General features: G+C 36.0%; 1 protein-coding gene across 1 annotated transcript; it reads right to left on the bottom strand.

Annotated features, from left to right (window-relative positions):
- Positions 1–1683: 1683 nt before the first annotated feature.
- On the bottom strand, positions 1684–20745 carry rgs11 (regulator of G protein signaling 11). Its single transcript, XM_073842431.1, has 17 exons — positions 20624–20745; positions 20039–20135; positions 18783–18833; positions 17586–17692; positions 17416–17467; positions 16925–16983; positions 16758–16834; positions 14480–14561; positions 8621–8686; positions 8279–8302; positions 7843–7904; positions 7494–7607; positions 7284–7399; positions 4152–4239; positions 3346–3484; positions 2889–2971; positions 1684–2810 (listed from the first exon to the last, which is right to left on the bottom strand). The coding sequence occupies exons 1-17, from the start codon at positions 20684–20686 to the stop codon at positions 2675–2677; spliced, it is 1416 nt and encodes a 471-aa protein (XP_073698532.1). The 5' UTR covers positions 20687–20745; the 3' UTR covers positions 1684–2674.
- Positions 20746–21741: the final 996 nt, after the last annotated feature.

The following is a 21741-nucleotide window of genomic DNA, read 5'->3' on the forward strand; positions in this document are numbered from 1 at the left end:
ACAGAGTATGGTAAATGAGAGTAAATGTACAAAATGTGAACATAAAATTATTGTAAAAACATTATTTGTAACACATTTATTTATTTATTATTTATTATTATTAACACAATTGTTTATTTTCTCTATTATAGGTTGAGCTATTTAAATTAGAGGCAACCACTGCATTTTGAAACAATCTACGGTATAAATATCAAAAAATTACGACACAACTCTTTCTTAATCGTATTAAGTGCAGACAATTCAGCCAGAATCAAAGTAGGCTACTCTCTCATTATTCAAAGTGCAAATAGAGACGGAATATTTCAAGCATGATACAGAGCTATAGACATACACAACCTATCATAGCCTACATGCAGATAACAGCCTAGATATGTCATGTAGCCTAATTTGCGCGCATTGCGGAGTCACTCTCTAAACAAGGGGGATTTAAATTGCTTTTGAATGCGCGTGCGTTTTTTGCTTTCGGTTTCAGTTTTAACAATCGCGCCAAACTCTCAGCTAAGCTGAGAGTCACTTTTCAGATAGTCAAACCACTCACGGAATTCGTGCTACCTTTTTTGTCGACAACTTCAACATCTTTGGATAATAACTCGAGGTTAGTTTCTCTTTCGTCGCTGCTTCCACTCTCTTTTTTTTTTTTGTCGTCCTGGTGTAAGTTTGCTTCGCAAAGTGCTGTAGGAAATGAACTTTGTACTTTGACGTGCACACGCACGTTGCAGGCTGATTGGCCGCTGTCGCATATTTCTGCTGTATGATTGGCTCTTAGATTAATCCATATCGAGCAAAAAATGTCTAGAGCTTATCATCGTTATTAACATAAATTTTATCGCGATTCGATATTATATCGTTTATCGGCCCAGCCCTACATTTGATGCCGTTTAACTTACCATCTGCAGTTCCGAATCATGACCGGGATATTTTATAGCTGGGTCCGCTCCATCTTTCAGTATCAAATGATGTGCAAATCCAGCGTCGAACTGGGCCATGTTTATAAAACGTTCGTCAAAAAACACACTTGCAAAACTTAGTTTCTGCCCCGTTCACGTAACGCTTGGTTCTTCGGGAAGCTGAACAAGGTTATCTTTGCCTTACTACCAAAACCACACTTCTTAAGAGACACTGGTCCCGAGTGAATCCCGTGTGAATCCCGTGCAGCAGTGCAGCCGAATGAAGCTCGTTGATGGACGTGCTCTAACTCTCCAGCTAGTAGATGTGTATGGGCACGCTCTTCAGGGAGAAATGCCCATACAAGGAGTTCCACCCTTAAGGACATAATGATGAGCCACGATAGAAAAAACTATCCGAAACTTGTAAGAAACTCGGAAGTGTGTATTCGGCACAGAAATACTCTGTTATAGGTCCAAATCGGGTTTTTTTTGTTTGTTTGTTTTTTTACTTTTGCCATGTTTGCTGCTTGATGTTGCAAACTGGTGTCTGACCATAACCTTGTATTATCTTAATTATGAACACACTGGTGTGTTATGTAAGAAGTCTATTGCAGGTTGTAATTCTTTTCGTGATTTTCTAATAGCGGCTCAAATGAACCGGAAGTCTCACCAATAGGCTTGTTAAAGAATAAGGTGGATAGTTTGTTAAATACTAACATCAAATTAGCTAATGCTATGCAACATTTTAAAAAATCTTTAATTTAAATCTTTAATGACAAAAAAACAAATACAGTCAGCATTTTAGAATGATTTATGGTTAATCATGTGACACTGGAATAAATCCAGCTTTACTACCTCAGAAATAAATTACATTTGGAAATATATTAAATTGGAAAGCTAGTATTATAAATTGTACTAATATTTCACAATATTACTGTTTTTACGGTATTTTTATTACAGATGCACTGTACACTTTTATAAGCATTTTATAATATATGATGGTAATATATGTAAATAAACTGTGACAATACTACATTTGTAGCAGAAAGGAAAAACTTTATATCAAATAAATACATTAAAAACATGACAACTGTGTGAAAAAGGCAAGTTACACTTGAAGAAAACACATTTGTAGTAGAACAGCTAAAAGTTTGTGAGAGTGTCATTATGATGTATCTGATGGTATTATTGCTGCATCATTGTATATTTTAAATGCATGAAAAGCTGTATTTCTTCAAGATATCATATGTGACCCTGGACTACAATTATATTTCTATCAATAGCCAACGATACATAGTATGGGTCAAAATTATCGATTTTTCTTTTATGCCAAAAATAATTAGGATATTAAGCGAAGATCATGTTTTTATATAAATATTTTGTAAATTTCCTACCGTAAATATATCAAAACTTAATTTTTGCATTGCTAAGAACTTCATTTGGACAACTTTAAAGACAACTTTTTTTGCACCCTAAGATTCCAGATTTACAAATAGTTGTTTCTCGACCAAATGTTCCTATCCTAACAAACTATACATCAATGGAAAGGTTATTTATTTAGCTATTTAATGTATAAATCTCAACTTAAAATGTACCCTTATGGCTGGTTCATGGTCCAGAGTCACATATAGAGAAATGTGAACAGAGGAATCAAGCATTTTTAGTAAATAATGACTTTTAGTTAGATTATCTGTTTTGTAGAGCACAACAGAAAGCAATGCAGATGCTATATACAACTGTTAGGTAACATAACAGCACAAAATAAAAAGCAGTAAATGTGTGTGTCTTTAAAGCCGGGATGCAGTTCCAGCATTGCTTTTGACAGAGTTAGAGTTCTTTGCCTTCCCATCCTCCTCTCCGGTTTGGGTGGCGAGGGCAGGTGAGGGGCTGGAGTGACGCTGGCGACGCATGAACGGGAAAACACTGGACCATACATAGAGAAAAACACTAAGATGTCTCTTCCTCTGGTCAGTATGGGTTTTATGTGTCTTAGGCTTTTACCTTTTCTTGGTCTCCTGTGGTACTACGGCTCTGGCTAGTAAGTTCTTGTAGAGTTCAGATTTGAGATAACGAGGGTATGAATCCTACAAAGAAACACAAATGACATCTATTGAACATGAACAAGAATATTCAAATCCTTTAAGCATCTTTTCACATCATAAAGACAAAAAATGTATCACGGTTACTTTAGAAATATTAATCAGAACTGTTTTCAACATTGATAATCAGCATATTAGAATGATTTCTGAAGGAATATGTGACACTGAAGACTGGAGTAATGATGCTGAAAATTCAGCTTTACATTTTAAAGCATGTTAAAATAGATAACAGTGTATAACAATATTTCACAATATTACTATATTTTTGATCAAATAAAGTGCATAAGAGACTCACATTTTTAAACGGTAATGTATATTTATGTACATTTTGCATTTGATCAATAAGTTGAACATTATACCTTTTTCATGAGGAAGTAAATGTGCATTTGTGCATCATCCAAGACAAAACGATGAGGGCGCTTGAGTCCTTCCAGGGTCTTTTCCATGGTCTTGCTGTCAATATTCACCCAGCGACTTGCACCAGGAGCCAGGAACTGCCTGAAAGATTGGACAAAGTTACAAAGTTCAACAAAACTTAATCACATGAATAATAGACAAACTAGATATACCGAGAGACTTTCATTAATATGGCACACTGATGAAGTGTATATAGTACATACTTCCTGATTTAGTATATATAGTATATATGTGACCCGGGACCACAAATCCTATCATAAGGGTCATTTATACGTCATCTGAATTTATACAAAACTGAATAAATAAGCTATGATATATGGTTTGTTATGATAGGATCATATTTGGCTGAGATACAACTATTTAAAAAAATCGAAATATTGAGAAAATCACCTTTAAAGTTGTCCAAATAAAGTTCTTAGCAATGCACATTACTAATCAAAAAATAAGTTTTTATATATTTACAGTAGGACATATACAAATCTTCATATCTTCATGGAACATGATCTTTACTTAATATCCTAATGATTTTTTGGCATAAAAGAAAAATTGATCATTTTGACCCATACAATGTATTGTTGGCTATTGCTACAAATATACACATGCTTCTTATGATTTTTGTGGTCCATGTGATGGCAAAGGTAGTACTTTTTGAAGAATAGAACGTTCAAAAGAACAGCATATTGAAAATATAAATAAATATTTTGTAATCTTATAACATTATTGCATGGATAAAATATTAAGGACATACTTGTAAACCTCATCCACTTTCTCTGGAATTTTTGAGGTCTCGCCGTGACGAACATCCTCACAGGCCTGCCAGAAACACAAGTTCTCCGCTAATAACATGAAAGTAACCAAGAAGGGGAACAAGAGAGAAACAGCAAGAAAAAGGGGACAAAAGAAGATGATGAGAGGGAAGGGATGAGAAAGAGAACGGGGGAGAGAGAAACGTGATTGTTACATTATTCATATATACAGAGAGTGCAGCAGGATAAAAATGGAATCTATTAAAGCTCCAAAAGTACAGAAGGGAACGACAGTTTTGGGACGCTCCTCAGAACTGGGTCAAAATGAAAGATGTTTATATAAAGAGGAATTCAAACAAAAAAAATACTACAGTGGTACCACGATTTTGGACAATTCCATTGGTATTCCTTAATGTATATACCATTTATAAATGTAGATTATCATTTAGTGCTAGAGACCAGCTGATATTGATTTAACAACAACTGATTTTGAACAAATTTAATTCTACGTTCTATGTTTCACAAAAAGTCAAATATTAGCTGTTGTGCAGTTGTTTGATGGCATTAAATGGGTGTTATTCTAGAAAGCCCAACCAGATGGCGCCATTTATTATTAAACCAAAAATTGAACTGATTCAGTGGAATACTTGTACAAAATACTGGTCAAATCAATTACCTGTCTATATTTATTAAGTACTCGGGTATACTATGTAGAGTTGCAATCAAACTGATTCAAACCCCTTGACCTGCAAAACATTATGCTGCAGAGAACAAAATTTTGTGAAAACAAACAGATCAGTACACTATGAGAGAAAGTTTATTAACACACATTTGAATAATTCTGAGAACCTTTAGTTGATGAATAATGAAAAAAAATCTAATTGGCTCTAAACATTCATGATAAAAAATATTCAACCCCTAAACTAAAATCATTTAATATTTCTATATTCCAAATTTTTTATTTAAACATTAATCTCAGCATTCATTTATGAATTTGATTGCAATTATGCCACCTCTGTATGAAAATACATCTACAAGCCACTTTTGTGTTCTTCTGTGCCACCTCTGTAGTACAAATTAATTTTGTTAATAGTGATTTCATTTGGTTGGTAACTTCTTATCCTACGTGTTCTTATTCTGTTGTTTTATTTAGAAATTTTATATGATTCTTTAGGGTCTAAATGAGAAGTCTATAACATATTTTGGTTAAAATTTCTCAATTGTAGTGTAAAAAATACTCTTTTTTCCTTGTCAAAATCAGTCCTTTTTAGAGTGAGCTATTCTGTTGCATGTTCCTTTAAATACAAACGAGCTCTGCTAGCCCCGCCCCCTCTGACATGGAATGACTAGACATCATGTTTACTTTAGCATTTAGCCGTGTTAAGCCGCGTTTATCAGCGAAACTTGCTAATCAACACAAGCTCATTTTTAATCTGATTTTTTGATTATTGATTAGAATGTGCTCCTAAAAATTTGACTGTGCTCCTAAACTGAAAGTAAGCAAAGAGCCCCATTAAGTTTCTAAAGGCATAATTGTGTTTTACCACAAAAATAAGTGACTTAAAAACAGCAATGTTGAATAGGGGTTGAATAAATATGACATAGCTGTGAACATTATAAAAAAAATACATTATATATTGACATTATCACTTTTAATAAGCCAGTAAACTGTTGTAGATCAAGTCCTGGATCTTCAGAAAATCTTGTAATTGTAAAATACTGCAGTCTCTGGGGGGTTGAATAATTCCGACTGCAACTGTATCTATGTACTATGTTTCAAGCACCTGATACTATAACTATACCATGGTACCAACCAACATACAAATATGACTTCATGATATCATACAGTAAATTTTACTTTAAAGGGGTCATCAGATGCAAAACTCACTTTTCCATGTTGTTTGAACATTAATGTGTGTTGGCAGTTTGTGTACACAACCACCCTACAATGATAAAAATCCACCTAGTGGTCTTTTTTTAAATCTTTAAAAGTAATATCCCCTTTTTAAAATCAGGTCATTCTCAGATTCTTGTCATTGTGACGAAATACAGTTGATTGACATGAGCGCCTTACCTTAGCCCCACCCTCACCGAGCTGAAACAGTCTGAATGCTATTGCCATTGTGTGGACTCAGGTGCAGAGGAAGACTCTGATTGAGCGATTGAGGTGTTCTGTTGTTGGATGTAATAATGAATATAGCAGTCGTCATTTACTCCCGACATCTGAGTTGCTGAAGAGGCAGAGGGCAACGTTACTTTCGTTATTAAAAGGAAAGCGCCGATCCCGATCTACATATGCGTCTATGTTCGAGTGAATCATTCGTGACGCAGCTTCACCCACAGTAGAAGTGAGTATAAGGGTTTTTTATGCGTCTTTGCAAATGGCCTTTCTTAATCATGTGCTTGTTGGCAAGTTTCGCTGATAAACGCGGCTAAATGCAGCTATATGCGGCTAAAGTAAACATTACAGCTCATAATCCCTCAACAGAGAGGGGCGGGGCGAGCAGAGCTCATTTGTATTTAAAGGGCCCATGCGATAAAATAAGCTGATATTTTGCAGAGCTGATTTTGACAACGTAAAAGGGTGTTTTTTTAAACTACTATTGAGAAATTTTAAACTAAGTATATTAGAGACTTTTCATTAAGACCCTAAAGAATCATATGAACTTGTGGAAAATGGGCATCCGATGACCCCTTTAAAATAAAATCTGTGTGAGTGTGTGTGTGTGTGTGTGTGTGTGTGTGTGTGTGTGTATGTGTGTACCTGGTATTCATCACGTTGTGGGGACCAAATGTCCCCACAAGGATAGGAATACCAGTAGATTTTGACCTTGTGGGGACATTTCTCAGGTCCCCATGAGGAAACAGGCTTATAAATCATGCACAATGAGTTTTTTTGAGGAAGTAAAAGTATGCACAATCTCATGTGAGGGCTAAGTTTAGGTGTAGGGTAGGTGTAGGGTGATAGAAAGTACGGTTTGTACAGTATAAAAACCATTACGCCTATGGAATGTCCCCATAAAACATGTAAACCCAACATGTGTGTGTGTGTGTGTGTGTGTGTGTGTGTGTGTGTGTGTGTGTGTGTGTGTGTGTGTGTGTGTGTGTGTGTGTGTGTGTGTGTGTGTGTGTACCACTGAATTCTTTCTCCAAGTAAGTGAGAAACTCTTTTCTTCCCATTGGGTCGTTCAGCAGCTCCATGAAGCTGAAGCTCCAGCACTCCACTCGCAGTTTAGTCGGCACAGCAGCTCTATTTCAGGAAAACACAGGCATACAGAGCAATTACTGACCTTGGGGTGTACTTTAGTTTAAAATGGTTATACGTGTGTGTTCATGTGACTCACGTTTCAGAGTTTATGTTCCAAAACATGATGTCATCTGTGATCCAGGGGTTGCTGGGAAGACATCCTTGCATTATGGGGTCATGGTGCTGGTACTGCTCACAGTACTTAACGTAACTACACACACACAAACATGTAAGGTCCTCACAAAGGGTTATGGTAAGAGTTCATTTTAAAAGATACTTTGAGGACAGTCCATTAGCTCTAGCCTGGAGACTGAGACTTTGGTAAAGACACACACACACACACACACACACACACACACACACACACACACACACACACACACACACACACACACACACACACACACACACACACACACACACACACTTAAACACACATTTAGTACCTCTCAAGGCAAATGGAGGACTTTACGCGATTCCTCGCCAGGCTTATCCTGTTATGTTCAATCTAAACCCATTTTCCACAAAAACATAAACAAGCATGACAGGAAGAAAATATGTTTATATTTCACAGTGCTGCATAAGTAAAGCATAATGCATAGTCAGCTAAAAATACTTTTCACAAAGAAATATTAAGTTTTTAATATCTAATACCGAATTAGAATCATTTTGTTTTAATGCTTTTCTCTATTTTGTGGTAAAAAGAATATTTTTTAAGTCTCCTATATTCACCAACTTATTTAATCTAAAATACAGCAAAAACTGTGAAATATGGTCACAACAGAAAAAAGGTTCTCTATTTAAATATATTTTTTGAATGTTAATATTATATGTCAATGTTAATATAAGACAAATAAGACACCTGTCATTCAAAATACTCACCTCTTTTTTGTAAAATTCTGCATTCTTTTCTGAAATTTACAATGACAAAATATCAACATTTATTAGCTTTCCTAAAAGAGTTGCTATTAAAACTAAACTAAATCACTGAACTTTTTGACCTTGCAGTGGAATGAAATGATGGCAGAAAATGAGGCAGTTTACTTACTTGAACAAGGATGCATGATAAAACAGAAATAAAGAGAAAAAAGCTATAGATGATGTTTGAACATGAAGATTCTGCTGTGAATGTTTATTCATATATTTTTGAAACTTGATGTGTCTCTGTGGATTATGTGTTGTTGTGGATGTGGTTAGTTGTGTTGTGGTGATCAGTTCACTGACCAGCTGCACTCGTGTGTTCATGGTTTTTCTCTCCGGTCCATTATCTATACCGTCCAGCGTCCCAGGCTGAAAATGAGGTCAAAAAGAGATATACAGGTCAATAACAAAGTAAGATGTTTACGATCAAACGCATGCACACTACCAGTCAAAAGTTTTTGTTCAGTAAATTTTTTTTACGTCTGCGTTTATTTGATCCAAAGTACAGCAAAAGCAGTAATAAAAATAAATATTTTTACTATTTAAAATAACTACTTTCTATTTTAATATATTTTAAAAAGTAATTTATTCCTCTGATCAAAGCTAAATTTTCAGCATCATTGCTACAGTCTTCAATGTCACATGAACCTTCCGAAATCATTCTAATAAGCTGTTTTGCTGTTCAAGAAACATTTATTATCAATAATTAAAACAGTTAAGCACATTTGTTCGGGATTTTTTGATGAATAGAAAGATCTAAAGATCAGCATTTTTCTGAAATAAAAAGCTTTTGTAACATTATGCAATATACCATTAAAAGAAATTCTGGAAATGAATACTTCTATTTACCAAGGATGCTTTAAATTGATCAAAAGTGATGATAAAGATGTATAATGTAACAAAAGATTTCTATTTCAGATAAATGCTGTTCTTCTGAACTTTCTATTCATCTAAGAAACCTTAAAAATTCTACTCAGCTGTTTTCAACATAATAATAATAATAATAATAACTGTTTTTGAGCAGCAAATCAGAATAGTAAAATTATTTCTAAAGGATCATGGAGTAATGATGATAAAAATTCAGCTCTGAAATCACATGAAATACATTTTAAATAGTAAAAATATTTCAGAATTTTACTGTTTTCGCTGTACTTGTCAGAGTTATGTCTGTTTTGTCTTTGGTTTTTCCCATTTGTCTTCCCCCCGTTGATCTGTCATTTGGTTTAGCCCTTCGTCATTGTGATTCCCTGCACCTGTCCTTGTAATTATTAGTCATCTGTGTCACCTGTGTTTGTTAATTAGTCTGTCTTTAAGAGTCTGTGTTTGAGTTCAGTTCTTTGTCGGTCCTTTTGTGAAATAGATGTGTGTGTGAATGTTCTTGCCTTGTTCCTGCCTTGTTCCATTTGGAGATTTATATTAAATATATTGTATTTTGTATATATCGTCTATCGTCTCGTCTAATCCTGCACGCACCCCTGACATAAGGACCGACCTATAACAGTTTACCCGGCACCTCTCCCTGCGTTTATTTTCCGTTTTTTGTATCAGTGTTTTATTTTTTTTTCCCTCATGGATGACCCCAACGTGTTCATTATCCTCCTGAAGCAGGGGAAACGCTCTCTCGAGGACCACATCAGAGACTTTCTGTTCCTCGTCCCATCTACTCATTACCCGGACAGCTGCTTGTGCACGTTCTTCCGCAATGGATTAAATGAAAACATCAAGACGCAGCTGTCCGGGGAGGGTCCTCGAGAGAGCCTTGCTGGATACATCGAGTGGGTGCTGGCGTCCTGTGGATCTTCCTGGACTGTCGGTTTTGTCGAGGAGGACGTCAGCCCCACTCATGACCCAGAGAGCAGCCAACCATCACCCCGACATGCAGAGCATGAACCCGAGCGCACCGCGGATGAGGGACTAGAGCCGCGAGCGACAGAGCCAGAGCCCTCTCCGGCTGATCAGGTGCGTGAGCCGGATTCTACATCTGTGCCGGTGGATTGCGACGTGGAGCAAGTGAGGGAAATGGAGAGCCCTGCCCACTGCAACACCGCTGGGGGTGAGATGGAGAACTCTGGGGACCTTATTGACTTTTCCGAAGTTTTGGATTATAAATCGTTTGACTTAATAGACTTTGTCACTGAGCCACTGGCTGGCATGAACTTCCCTCCCACCCGCCCTCTTCTATCTGAATCTGCCTGGTCCCCGCTGGTTCTGCCCAGCCGTCCTGAGTCCCCGCTGGTTCCGTCCAGCTGTCCAGAGTCCCGGAGTTCATCTGCCAGTCCCCTTGCTCACCCTCAGCCCACCATCTATGCAGTGGGCTCGCCGCAGGGATGCCAACTCACATCGGGGGCATGGCTGGAGGATCCCTCAGCTCCGCCTCCAGCCTCTGAGCCCGGATCTCCACCTCGGCCCTCCGACCCTGCGGTTCCACCACGGCTCTCTACGCCCTCAGCTCCACTGTCGCCCGTCGGTCCACCAGCTCCACCGGGCTCCATCGTCCTTCCGGCTCCACCTTGGTCAGTCGTCGACCATCCGCCGCCTCGGGACTCCACTCCTCTGGCTTCGCCTCTTCCATCTATCCCTCCGGCTCTGTCAGGCTCCTCCTTCCCGTCAGCGTCGCCTTCGTCCTCTGTCGCTCCGGCTCCGCCACGGACCTCCGCCTCCGCCTCGGCCGCCAGAGCCTCCTGTTCCACCTTGGCCCTCCGGTTCCGCGGTGTCGCCCTGGTCCGTCGGCTCTCCATCTCCGCCTCGGGTTCCTCTGCCAGCTGCTCTGTCGGTCGGACCCCTGGAGTCGGCGGCCCTCCCTCCACCATGGCTCCTCCCTCCGTCGGCTCCACCATGGGCTGTCATCCTGGCTGCGATCTGGGTCCTGCTCTCCTGCTTCAGGTCCCTCCTGTGTTCTCCCTGGCTCCTCCCACCGTTGTCGCCCCCTTGGACTGTCTTTTTTGCCCTTTGGACTTTTGTTCTGGTCCTCCTCCGGGGGTTGCGTCCTCCGCCGGAACCCCCTCCTTCAGTGACTCTGGTTTCCTGGTTTTTCCGCCCCTCTCGTTTTTTTCTTTTTTCCACGGCGCGAGGACGCGCCTTTCCAGAGGGGGGCGTAATGTCAGAGTTATGTCTGTTTTGTCTTTGGTTTTTCCCATTTGTCTTCCCCCCCCGTTGATCTGTCATTTGGTTTAGCCCTTCGTCATTGTGATTCCCTGCACCTGTCCTTGTAATTATTAGTCATCTGTGTCACCTGTGTTTGTTAATTAGTCTGTCTTTAAGAGTCTGTGTTTGAGTTCAGTTCTTTGTCGGTCCTTTTGTGAAATAGATGTGTGTGAATGTTCCTGCCTTGTTCCATTTGGAGATTTATATTAAATATATTGTATTTTGTATATATCGTCTCGTCTAATCCTGCACGCACCCCTGACAGTACTTTGATTCAAATAAATGCAGGCTTTGTGAGCAAAAGAGACTTCTTCAAAAAACATTACAAATCTTAGTACTGTCTGAACTTTTGACTGGTCGTATAAAGATCTTAAATGTGATCAGATTCATGATGATATCAAATGAAGAATTTATATACCATTTTTACAAAAGCTTTTACTGTAACAAAGTAAAAAACTGACAAAAATTCCTTAGACCTGGAATACTTCTTACTTAGCATAATGTCCAAATCGTTATTGTCAAATACATATACAATATTTTTTTTCAAATATTCCTTAATTATAAACATTATAAAATGTTTATAAGCTTTTTTTTTTGAGGTTATGCTTTCATGCAAACCTGAACCTAACCTGCCACCCGTCCTCCTTTCTGTGATATTACTTCCTGTTTTATAGTCCATAAAGGACTTCCTATGCAGCATTGAATTCAACCTACACTTAAAAAAAAAAGAAGTTTTTTTTTAAGTTTCTCATAACAATACTACTTCAGTCTTTCTACTTAATGTCATGTTTAATTAAAGGTACTTCTTGTAATTATTTTGGCACTCTTTTTATCTTTTTTATTAATTTACAATCTGAGAACAAATACAAAACCTTGATTTTTTGAATTTCTCCTCAAAAAATAAATTATTAAATAGAAATTAAAAAAATTCAAAGTATGTTCATTATAGAAGATATGTATGTTATTGTCCATAGGATTCACTATAAATATATTTGAAAAATATATTGAGTCTTATCTCCAGGCTTTCAAACTAACCCAAATCACTGTAATGTCTGGCAGGTGGATTTACAGCATTTTCACGGAGGCAAAACATCACACACACACACACACACACACACACACACACACACACACACAGTGACAATATAGGAATGAAATGGTCTCTAAATCCACCCCAGATTAAATCATCAGCTGGATTCCTTGATAAAATGCCCTTGTGCTGGAGTGCAGAGTATCTCACACACACACACACACACACACACACACACACACACACACACACACACACAGTACACTAATGTCCAGTCTCACACACAGACTAAAACACACATAGTCACTTAGTAATAAAATATCTGCTTAAGCGCTCAGCTAAAAGACGGAACCATTAGAGATACACCAGCACACACATAGCTCTTCTGGTTGACTATACTATTATTTCATCCATCCAGACATTTAAGCTCATGTTAAGCAATGCATATATTCTTTGCACTCATGTGTGAGTGTGTTTTAAATGCACCAATGTGTTCCACTCTATTTCTCCTTTTCTTCTGCCAGTATCTGCCCTCCCTTTCTCCCGTTCTCCTCTGACTCTTTCCCGTTTCCCCTTCCCCCTTCCCCCTTCCCCCTTTTTTCCCTGCTTTGCAATGCTTTTAACTGACTGGCTGAATATTTCATAAGCAGAAGCTTGGTACAGATATGAATGCACGTGTCAAATGGGCACAGATGCTGTCGCTGCTTAAGCATCATACACTGACTAATGCATTTGACATGCTTTGAATTTCTATATCAGACTTTTCAAAGGAAATACTTTCTAAAATAAGCAGGATGTTACTTTAATTTATGTACTGACAAAGATTGCTATACTATGGTACTCCAATATACTTCAAAGAATACCATGGTGTAATTGGCATGGTATTTTTTTGTTAGAGTTACCTTATTTTTCCCATAAGAGGAAATTTGTATTTGCAAGGCTTTTGGTCTCATCCATTTCCAGCTATTTTTAGTCGTACAAAACAGCTCTTTTTGCTGCTGTTCGCTATTGCAAACTAGTGTGTCCTACCATATTATTTTAATGTATTATCTTACAGTTTTTTACAGACGCTAGGACACATTTCTCAATACTTAGGTCACTTTTGCAAAACTCTTCACACAATTCTCCTAATCGACTTTCAGCTTGGCAAAGCAGTTCATTTCACATTCAAAATGCACTACAACTACCAAAACACTTTATTCAGGTCTCAAATAAACTCACTCTTCCAGAACACTAGCAAAGGTTGACAGTCGACAAACACACTTTGTCACCCACAAAACAATGAGCTAAAAAACACTAACAACACGTAGCATTACACAGTGTTTTCTTGTGTAAAACAAGGACACATCTCTGTTTATAATTGCAATATATATTGTTTATAACTGCAATATATGTTACTGGAATGAATCAGACATGATGCAGAATTCGTCAATATTTTATGTTGTTTATTTATTTTTATTTTTTTGCACTAAGTAATTCCAAAATACAAGAATTTGTATACACACCATCCACTGATACAGATACAATAGTAATGCTAATCTACTCGCATTTTTAGATTTGAAATATGTTTCAATAAAATATTGCTGTTGAATTTTGCTGTCTTATTCAGTTTTGCATTATGTTATTGTTTTGAACATAAGTTTAACAGTTTTGAAAACAGTATGTAAGCATGTGCAAAATGTCCTGTACGTACAGTAGTCATAGAATGCATTTTGTGCCAAAACAATGATAACTGATCCTCAGTTTAGCCCACATAGACTTCTGTTGTGCTCACTGTGTGAAGAGTTTTGCAAAAGTGACCTAAGTATTGAGAAATGTGTCCTAGCGTCTGTAAAATGTAATTATGAACACAGTGGTTTGTAGTGCAAACAGTTTTACCATTTACTGCACTGTTATTCTTTTCATTATTTCCCTACATCTTGCGCAAACTCACAGAAAAAGGCTTACTTCTGTGTTGAAAAATAAGGTGGATAGTGTTCAGTACTTACAGGAGGTCTGTTCACTAGCCAGTAAGCTTGTTCCTGACACTCCAGCACTATACGATCTGCTTTCCGACGCTGTTTTGATGCCCTTTAACACAAGAAAATGAGCATAAAAAATCCAAGAAACTCTAGACAACAACCCTCAGAAAATATATATTTTTTATAACCATCAAAAACATGATTAATATTTACTAGTGCACAAAACTTGAGTTTAAAACATTTAGAGCCATATAAATGATTTGTATGCTATGACAAAATTGCTTAAATTGTGAAGGAGTACTGTGCAACAGTGAAGGCAGCCATTACAGATTTTTGTATTATAAATTATATAAATTATATTGTATTTCCATTTTCTCCTTAATTTAATTTAATGTTTTTGCTATGGGTTTTTGTCCTTTTATTAGTTTTTTTTTTAGTATGTTTTTTTTTTAACAGTTTTTATTTATTTTATTTCTGTTTTCGTTTTTTGGCACATCAAGTTACAGTTTTTTACAGACGCTAGGACACATTTCTCAATACTTAGGTCACTTTTGCAAAACTCTTCACACAGTGAGCACAACAGAAGTCTATGTGGGCTAAACTGAGGATCAATTATCATTGTTTTGGCACAAAATGCATTCAATGACTACATCTCTCAAATTTCATGAATTCTTTCCTCACTCAGACACAACAACTGCCAAAAATCTTTGTATGTACAGGACATTTTGCACATGCTTACATACTGTTTTCAAAACTGTTAAACTTATGTTCAAAACAATAACATAATGCAAAACTGAATAAGACAGCAAAATTCAACAGCAATATTTTATTGAAACATATTTCTAATCTAAAAATGCAGTTTAACCAGCCACAACTGATTCTCATTGTAGATGAACATCTACACAAGTGTTACTCTTTCAATTTCATTACAAAAGGAGATAACTGCTGAATAGGTTTGTATTGTGATGTAAACATGGACCCAAATAAAAATAAATAAACAACATAAAATATTGATGAATTCTGCATCATGTCTGATTCATTCCAGTAACATATATTGCAATTATAAACAGAGATGTGTCCTTGTTTTACACAAGAAAACACTGTGTAATGCTACGTGTTGTTAGTGTTTTTTAGCTCAGTGTTTTGTGGGTGACAAAGTGTGTTTGTCGGCTGTCAACCTTTGCTAGTGTTCTGGAAGAATGAGTTTATTTGAGACCTGAATAAAGTGTTTTGGTAGTTGTAGTGCATTTTGAATGTGAAATGAACTGCTTTGCCAAGCTGAAAGTCGATTAGGAGAATTGTGTGAAGAGTTTTGCAAAAGTGACCTAAGTATTGAGAAATGTGTCCTAGCGTCTGTAAAAAACTGTAAACTGAAAACGAGAAATGATTTCTTGGCAGCTTGTTGAAATAAAACTTAACAAAAAATTATTAATTTAAATATAAAATTAATTTTTTTAAATATTTTATTTGGTTAAAACTTTCATTTTAGTTAAACTAATTTCATTAGTTTCATTTAACCATTATAAAAAGTTAATAAAAGTTAAGCTTGGTGCTAGTTTGTTAAGATTCTTCCAAGTAGTAAGCAGTTAAAGTTAGAATCTCTTATGCCAATGTTTTGTTAATAAAAATATTTATTGTTTTTTTTGCTGTTGTACCATTTTTAGTATTCTGCTTTTTACTACATTTAAGTGTTTAGAAAAAAATATATATTTTTATTGTTTTACCTATTGGTGGTATTGTCAGCATTATTTACTGGATTTAAAATGATTTACAAATGTTTTTAAGTAATTTTAAGTAATGAGGTCCATTTTGTGCTAGAAAATACATTTATGGTTATTTTTTATACTTTTTTTTGTTTGTTTTTGTTTATTTTATACTTTTTATAATCCATACAGGGCTAATTTAATAAATTGAAGGAAGCATTAAGAGTGTGTGTGTGTGTGTGTGTGTGTGTGTGTGTGTGTGTGTGTGTGTGTGTGTGTGTGTATGTGTGTACCTGGTATTCATCACGTTATGGGGACCAAATGTCCCCACAAGGATAGGAATACCAGTAGATTTTGACCTTGTGGGGACATTTCTCAGGTCCCCATGAGGAAACAGGCTTATAAATCATGCACAATGAGTTTTTTTGAGGGAGTAAAAGTGTGCACAATCTCCTGTGAGGGCTAGGTTTAGGTGTAGGGCGATAGAAAGTACGGTTTGTACAGTATGAAAACCATTACGCCTATGGAATGTCCCCATAAAACATGTAAACCCAACATGTGTGTGTGTGTGTGTGTGTTTAGTAATGGAAAAGGATAGTTACCTGAGCTGCTCTCTCGCCTGCATCACAACAAAATCCCAGGTGTGGTTGATACGTTTATGTAAAGCATTATAGCACTCCTAACAGAGATAGAGATTGAGAAATGAACAACAGATGGCTTCATGCTTACATTGTTTCTCTATGGTGTCGCTGACATTTGACACACATACCTTTTCATACTCAATAAGCTCTCCTTGTTTCCGGATATTCTTCTTGGCCAAGTAGATTGCTAAAATACATATAAATAAATCCACAAATGTGACTCTGGACCACAAAACCAGTCATAATGGTCAATTAAAAAAAAAATGAAAATTATACATCTGAAAGCTTTCCATTGATGTATGGTTTGTTTGGATAGGACAATATTTGGCTAAAATACAACTTTTAAAAAATCTGAAATCTGAGGGTGCAAAAAATCTAAATATTGAGAAAATCACCTTTAAAGTTGTTCAAATGAAGTTCTTAGGAATGCATATCACTAATCAAAAATTAATTTTTGATATATTTACAGTAAGAAATGTACTAAATATCTTCATGGAACATAGTCTTTAAAAAAACAATAATTTTGACCCATACAATGTATTTTTGGCTATTGCTACAAATATTGGTTTGGCACAACATTTGGTAAATAAATTTTGTTTTGAACCATGGGAAATCTCACCATAGTCCAGTTCTGAAGCAGGCCAGCGTGTTGACATCCAGTAATACGGCGTCTGAATAAATAAAAAGATTAATTAAGATGTGCTGATTTCGAAAATGGAAATTTAGCAAATGCTGATACGGCATGGGATTTTATGTAAATATTGCGTAAGTGTGTGTATATATAAATACCTGAAAGCGATATGGTGAATCGTCAGCTTTCAGAATAAGGTTTCTGGGCTCTTTTAAAGGGTAAATATATCCATACTTTACAAAGAGTTGTCCAATGTGCAATGCCTCTAAATAAAAAAAGAAAGAAAAAAATTATATACATAATATACACAAGTATGAAAAAAAAATTATTAGAGTTAAAAATTAAATAATTATAAATCAAGTAAATAATTGAAAGCAAAATCAAAGATTTACATACAAAAATGGTGTTGAATTGTTCTTGAAAATATTTTTACTAAGAAATTGCTAGAAAATTTATTCACAAATAATTACAAAGAAATGGCAAGTAACGCAATAAATTACTTAAATAGTATTTTTTCAAAAACCATACAACATACATACAATAATCTTTGTATTTTTATTTTATGTTGAGCATAAAAGAAGAATGTGGGTAACCAAACATTTCAAGGTAGCCATTGACTTCCATAGCATTTTTCCATACTATGCAAGTCAGTAGGTACCATCAACTCTTTGGATAACAGCATTCTTTAAAATATCTTCTGTTGTCTTCAGCAAAAGAAAGAAACTCATACGAGTTTGGAACGACATAAGGGTGAGTAAATATTGTCAGAATTTTCATTTTTGACCACTGCTTCATTCTACTATTTCTAAAATAGTAGTAGATGATTTAAGAATACATACATTTCAGTCTAGTGGTTGCCTACACAAGGTGTTCCCTCATTGCTGTGCACAAATCTGGCAAACTCTCTAGAGTCTTGTTTATTCCAGACACAGCTGTGTGCTGCATTACTTGTTTATTAGGGCTTTCTGAAGCACACAGCCTGTTCTCTGAGAGTGTGGCATTTGTGCATTTATTATTAAAAATCTTGCACACAACTCATCTTACATTACATGAAATCTAACTTTAATTTAAGGCAACTTTAATATGCAGTTTAGCTCCCCAAGGTCGTGTGCGCACGTGTGTATGTTTTAAAATCCCTCAGGATGTCACATGGAGAATAATGTCATCTCTGGAGAACATTTTCTACAAACCACACACAGGTGACTGGAAAACTCAGAAATAAACCACAGCAGATAGCATGGAAATTATTACACACACAGGCTCTGACATGCAAGCTACAAAGCAAATTACAAGCATTCATGTTTCTATTCAATTAAGTCCAATGCTATATATCAAAGACAAAGGATTATAAATACCTTCATCAGAGATAGAAAACTTCTTAATCAGCCATTCAACAATGTCTATACCTGTAAAAAAAGAGAATATTACTGTCAACATAATCACACTGTATTCTGAAAAAAGCATGACACTTTCTCACCAATAGATCACCTGCAGTGAATGGGTGCCGTCAGAATGAGAGTCCAAACAGCTGATAAAAATATCACAATAATCGATAAATAATCCACGCAACTCCAGTCCATCAATAATGCCTTATTAAGTGAAAAGCTGCATGCTTTTAAGAAATAAATCCATCATTAAGACGTTTTAACTTTACTCCACTTCTGGCCAAAATCCTGAGTTTTTCCCAGAGGAAAAAAGTGTCATATCAAAATCCACTTACATATTTGTTCAGAACTGTTTTGGACTGTTTTTGCTATTAAACGGTGCTTGTGTATCTCAACTTTTTCACTGGAGAAAGCATTAATATTAATAAAGGAAACAATGGTTAAAGTTAAAAAAAATAAAATAATGACTTTGTTTATCACAAACGTAGCTTTTCATGTTAATTAATGACCTTAAATCGATTACTTGTCGATTATTGTGATGTTTTTATCAGCTGTTTGGACTCTCATTCTGACGGCACCCATTCACTGCAGAGGATCCACTGATGAAGTGACGTAATGCGAAATTTTCTCCAAATCTGTTTGGATGAAGAAACAAACTCATCCACATCTCAGACGGCCTCAGGGTGAGTAATTTCAGCACATTTTCATGTTTGGGTGAACTATTCCTTTAACTGACTTTGACTTGTATTTATCTTTAATTTGCCGAAGAAAGTAATTTGTTCACTCACACGTAGCTCGGTGTCCTCTGAGAGACAAGTGCAGGCGCAAAACATGCACTGTTAGACTAATTAATAGCAAGAAAAATGAGCACAGAGACTGAAAGCACACACAGGAGTCTAATTTCACTGCGCAAGCTTCTATTGATTCACTGTCCTCGCGCGCACTCGAGAAAGACTTTCCGAGATGCATGGATACTTTGCTGTTGAACGCACACTATTTCCACAGCAATACTGGGAAACTATTCTAGTCGTGCCTCAGCTGTCTCACTAATCGTGCCATAACATGTCAGAGGCTGGAAAATACCCGGAACAGTCATGTCCATTTGGGATTATCAAGAGAGAGCGAGTCAAGCCTGAAGTTTGATGCAGTCATAGAGAGAGAGAGAGAGAGAGAGAGAGAGAGAGAGAGAGAGAGAGAGAGAGAGAGAGAGAGTGAGAGAGACTCACCAGTCATTGCGTGTGGTATAACCGTAATAAGCAGACGCTGGTTGCGCAACTTGATGCCCATATCAGGGTCCTGCATGGATATAATCATGCGCTCCATCTGTATGTGGACACAGATGAAATGTAGCCTACTTTTAAAAATTCACTGTAAACTGCACAAAAACTAACATGCGATTAAAACTGTTAGAAGCATAAAGAAGATTAAACAAATAATATTAAGTTAACAATATTAACTTGAGTGATTTAATGCTAAAAAAATAGCAAAAGCACACTACCATAAAGAAAACAGGAGGAATGGGATGATTTGTTGGCTTGTTTATTTTTAATGAACTCCTGTTGTATAAATCAGTTATATAAGTAGCCTAAGAAACACAACTACATACAAACACAACTATGCAAATTCATGTGTAACAATTTCTCTAACAGAAACTTTAGTGTCGTCTTTTAGGACTTTTACACATTTATAATGCGAGGGAAAGTTCCTATGTCTTTCAGACAACAGCTGCAGCATTATGAAGCTCTGGCTTGTTTGTCAGAATTACAACTATATGATTTAGAGCTAAGTGAAAATTCATTTTAGGGTCTTACCTTAGTCAAGCAGGGCATTTGCTGTCGCTGCACTCCATCCTGACTGAGTGTGTTGATGGTCATGATAACAGCTGCTCGTCGGGTCGTGAGCTCTGGATGTGAAGTTGAGGAGAGCTGGGTGATGCTTATGCTGATGCTGGAGAGTCTGCTGTCCCGTCAGAGAGGCGATGGGGTGGCGCTACATCCGACTGCCACATTACCACATGTGCCATAATTAGGTGTAAAATAGCGCCTCTCAGTGGTGATTCATTGTAATTGGTAATTGTAGAACTTAATACATTATTTAACATTTATTTATTTATTTATTAAATAAATGTTAACTTAAATAAAATAAAAACGGCAAAAAACAAATAAATAATATTATTTATTTATTTAGTCTATTTTAAACTAAAGCAGAAATAGGCAACACAAATAATTTTTTTAAATGAAATTAAACTGAAAATAGAATAATAAAAAAATATTATATAATATTTTGAAATAATGAAAGGAGGTAACTAAATATTAAGCGGTTTGATTTTCCGTTCATTGTCAAATACACTACCAGTCAAAAGTTGTTTTTTTGAAGAATTCTCTTCTGCTCACCAAGCCTGCATTTTTTTAATCCAAAATACAGCAAAAGCAATATTGTGAAATATTTTTACTATTTAAATGTAGTTTATTCCTGTGATCAAATCTAAATGTTCAGCATCATTACTCCAGTCTTCAGTGTCACATGATCCTTCAGAAATCATTCTAATATTCTGATTCGCTGTTCCAGAAATATGTATTATTATTATCAATATTTAAAACAGTTGAACTTGGAGTCAGTATCATTTTTTATTTTTATTTTTTTTTTTAGGAAAGAAATTAATACTTTTATTTGGCAAGGATGCTTTAACTTGATCAAAAGTGATGATAAAGACATTTATAATGTTACAAAATATTTCTAATCAGATAAATGCAGTTCTTCAGACCTTTCTATTCATCAAAGAAACCTGAATAAATTTTACACAGCTGTTTTCAACATAATGATAATAATAATAATAATAATAATAATAATACGTTTTTTTTTCTTTTGAAGAGCAAATCGGAATATTAGAATGATTTCTGAAGGATTGTGTAGCTGAAATAATGATGCT

The sequence above is a fragment of the Garra rufa genome, chromosome 6, assembly GCF_049309525.1.
Source record: "Garra rufa chromosome 6, GarRuf1.0, whole genome shotgun sequence".
NCBI lineage: Eukaryota > Metazoa > Chordata > Actinopteri > Cypriniformes > Cyprinidae > Garra > Garra rufa.